This window comes from Mandrillus leucophaeus, unplaced genomic scaffold (genome assembly GCF_000951045.1).
Source record: "Mandrillus leucophaeus isolate KB7577 unplaced genomic scaffold, Mleu.le_1.0 Scaffold415, whole genome shotgun sequence".
In the NCBI taxonomy this organism is placed as follows: Eukaryota; Metazoa; Chordata; class Mammalia; order Primates; family Cercopithecidae; genus Mandrillus; species Mandrillus leucophaeus.
This window is the reverse complement of record NW_012104421.1, coordinates 1,641,291-1,645,304: the sequence shown is the minus strand read 5'-3', so window position 1 is coordinate 1,645,304 and position 4,014 is coordinate 1,641,291. Positions and strand designations below refer to the sequence as shown.

At 40.4% G+C, this 4,014-nt stretch overlaps 1 protein-coding gene across 1 annotated transcript in view; it reads left to right on the top strand.

The window, feature by feature from the left end:
- Positions 1–4,014, top strand: part of HAUS6 (HAUS augmin-like complex, subunit 6) — a 58,291-nt gene that overhangs the window by 21,973 nt on the left and 32,304 nt on the right. Inside the window, exons 8-9 of the mRNA XM_011992667.1 lie at positions 1,697–1,870; positions 2,369–2,562. Coding sequence (XP_011848057.1) covers positions 1,697–1,870; positions 2,369–2,562 — 368 coding nt within the window. The remainder of the gene's footprint in view (positions 1–1,696; positions 1,871–2,368; positions 2,563–4,014) is intronic.

Genomic DNA, 4,014 nt, shown 5'->3' with positions numbered 1-4,014 from the left:
TCACTTGAACCTGGGAGGCAAAGGTTGCAGTGAGCCAAGATTGTGCCACTGCACTCCAGCCTGGGTGACAGAATGAGACCCTGTTTCAAAAAAAAAAAAAAGAAAAAAGGAAAAAAAAAAGTGAACTAATTAGAGATATTTAATACTGTATTTTTATCATACAGGAAGAACATGTGTATAATTATATTTCTCCACCTCCCTCCCTCTTTTGTAAATTCTGTTAAAGCATAACGTATATACAAGAAATGTGTAACTCATAAGTATATAGCTTGACAAATTTTCACAAAGTGAACATGTCCGTGTAACCAATATCGTTTAAGGAGTAGAATGTTACCAGCACCCTAGAATCCTCCTTGAACCTGTTTAGTTTACACTGTTTCCCCCCATGGGGAAACAGTGCCCTCACGTGTTACAATAAAGATTAGTTTTGCCTGTTTTTGAGCTTCATATAAATGCGAGTATATAGAATATATTCTTTTGTGTCTGACTTTGGCTCAACATTGTTTATGGTATTTATCCATGCTATTGTGTGTAATCATAGTGTGTTTATTCTCATTGCTGCTTAGTGTTCTATTTTATGGACATAGCACCAGTGTACCCTTTTTACTGTAGATGGACCTTTGGATTGTTTCTACTTTTTGATTATTACAAATAGACATTCTATGAGTATTCTTTTTTTTTTTTTTTGCAAGGATCCTGGGCTTAAGGGATCCTCTTACCTCAGTCTTCTGGGTAACTGGGATTACAGGTATGCGCCACTGTGCCTGCCTAAATATTCTTGTATATCAATTTTAGTGAATATAGATTAGTATATGCCTAAGATTTTTTGTTTTTAATGAGGCATAATTTCTCACACTTTAACTTCCTCAAACTGAATGACTTAAAATTGAGATGTAGTAGTTTTTTTCTCTTGAAAAAAATTTTTATTTTTTTTACTGAGATGGAGTTTTACTCTGTCCCCCAGGCTGGAGTGCAGTGGCGCGATCTCTGCTCACTGCACCCTCAGCCTCCCAGGTTCACGCCATTCTCCTGCCTCAGCCTCCCGAGTAGCTGGGACTACAGGCTCCCGCCACCACGCCCGGCTAATTTTTCGTATTTTTAGTAGAGACTGGGTTTCACTGTGTTAGCCAGGATGGTCTCGATCTCCTGACCTTGTGATCTGCCCACCTCGGCCTCCCAAAGTGCTGGGATTACAGGTGTGAGCCACCGCGCCCGGCTTCTCTTGAGAAATTTTAAAAATTATTTCTCCCCAAATGATCTTTGGTAGATTGATTACATGTCAGCATATAGAAAAGGCTAACTGTATCTTGCATAAGATTTCTTAGATTTGGAGCTGGGTGCAGTGGTGTGTGCCTTTAGTCCCAGCTACTTGGGAGGCTGATGTGGGAAGATTGCTTGAGCCCAGGAATTTGAGTCTGGTCTGGGCAACATAGTAAGACCCCATCTCTAAAAACAAAAAAATTCTTAGATTTGTTTGAAAATTATAGTGAGCTAGATTCTCCTGATACATTTTTCAAAAATTTCCTTTGGAAATAATATCCAAAGGGAGTTTTAAACTATTAAAGTATAATTATTTAATTTTCTTACTAGAAATCATTCTAGGAAATTTGTTACTAAGAGTGAACATATATTTACATTTAAAAAATATATATACAGATTATGTGTGAACTTTAATATTTTGTTTTTGTTTCCAAAGGTTCGGTCTTTGTGGGCTTCAGTGAATGAAACGCTCATGTTTTTGGAAAAAGAGAGAGAAGTTGTTAGTTCGGTCCTTAGTCTTGTTAACCAATATTATGCTTTAGATGGAACTGATGTTGCTATTAATATTCCAAGGCTCTTACTTGACAAGATTGAGAAACAAATGTTTCAGGTAAGCATTTGATATTAAGGAAGCTTTTGAGAAAACTCCTGTGATGTAATTGTATATTTTCTTGCAGTGTTCTTCTGCTTTCAGAATTTCTTTCTTTTTTTTGAGGCAGAGTTTTGCTCTTATTGCCTAGGCTGGAGGGCAGTGGCATGGTCTTGGCTCACTGCAATCTCCGCCTCCTGGGTTCAAGCGATTGTCCTGCCTCAGCCTCCCAAGTAGCCGGGATTACAGGCATGTGCCACCACGCCCAGCTAATTTTGTATTTTTAGTCGGTGGGGTTTCTCCATGTTGGTCAGGCTGGTCTTCAACTCCAGACCTCAGGTGATCCACCCCCCTCGGCCTCCCAAAGTACTGGGATTACAGGCGTGAGCCACCACATCTGGCCTTTCTCTTTTCTTTCAGGTAAACTTTAATGATAAAAAACATAAGTATTTTTATGTAATAGTTTATTATTATAATAACCTATAGTTCACCAATTTTTTTCTCCTCCTGATTCCTTAGTTGCACATAGGAAATGTTTATGAGGCTGGAAAACTGAACCTCTTAACAGTTATTCAGTTATTAAATGAAGTCTTGAAAGTGATGAAATATGAACGTTGTCAGGCTGATGAGGCAAGATTGACAGTAGACCTTCACTACCTTGAAAAAGAGACCAAATTTCAGAAGGAAAGATTATCAGATCTGAAGCATATGAGGTACTCTAAAAAGATCTGTTATTTTACTGTGGGAGGAGTAGGGTGGTTTTCTTAACAAAACTCGTATAACTTTAATAGCTTTTCAGCTTTGGCAAACAAGTATGAGAATTCTAGTACTCAAAAACCTTACATAATCAACTCTTGGAGATACATGTGAAACAGAAAGGAAAAGCAAAATTAGTGGGATAAATGATTTGCCCTGAATGATAATTTTTTTATGAAATAATTTTAGCTTTTCTGTAGTTTTCCTTTTGTTGGGTCTAATTATAAAACTGGGCCTTAGAAAAGGTTTTTTTTTTTGAGATGGAGTTTCGCCCTTGTTGCCCAGGCTAGAGTGCAATGGTGCGATCTTGGCTCACTGCAACCCCTGCCTCCTGGGTTCAAGTGATTCTCCTGACTTAGCCTCTCGAGTAGCTAGGATTACAGGCATGTGCCGCCACACCTTACTAATTTTGTATTTTTAGTAGAGATGGGTTTTCTCCATGTTGTTCAGGCTGGTATCGAACTCCTGACCTCAGGTGATCCACCCGCCTCGGCCTTCCAAAGTTCTAGGACTATAGGTGTGAGCCACCAAGCTCGGCCTCTTTTTTTGAGACAGAGTCTTGCTCTGTTGCCCAGGCTGGAGTGCAATGGCATGATCTCCCCTGACTGCAACCTCCATCTCCCAGTTTCACACGATTCTCCTGCCTCAGCCTCCCGAGTAGCTGAGAATACAGGCACGTGCCATCACGCCTGGCTAATTTTTGTATTTGTAGTAGGGATGGGGTTTCACCATGTTGGCCAGGCTGGTCTCGAACTCCTGACCTTAGGTGATTGGCCTGCCTCAGCCACTTGAACAGTTTTTTAATTGAGCAGAAAGAATAGAAAGTGTGGTATGCTTATAGGAATGGACAGAGAGTGGGAGTGAAAGTCCTACTCAAGTTTAGAGCAAGGAAGAAATTCTATTTTAAAAATAAATGGAGTAGCTGGGTGTGGTGGCTCACACTTGTAATCCCAGCACTTTGGGAGGCTTGAGGTAGGTGGATCACCTCAGGTCAGAAGTTCAAGACCATTCTGGCCAACATAGGGAAACCTTGTCTCTACCAAAAAGACAAAAATTAGCCAGGCATTTGCCTGTAATCCAGCTACTTAGGAGGCTGAGACAGGAGAATCACTTGAACCTGAGAGGCGGAGGTTGCAGTGAGCTGACATTGCGCCACTGCACTCCAGCCTGCGTGAGAGAGTGAGACTCCATCTCAAAAAAAAAAAAAAAGAATAAATAAAATAGAGTAATAGATATATTATTGCTTTTTTTTTTTTTTTTTCTTTTGAGACGGCATTTCCCTCTTTTTGCCTAGGCTAGAGCGCAATAGCACGATTTCGGCTTACTGCAACCTCTGCCTCCTGATTTCAAGTGATTCTCCTGCTTCAGCTTGCTGAGTAGCTGGGATTACAGGGGCGCGCCTCCGCGTC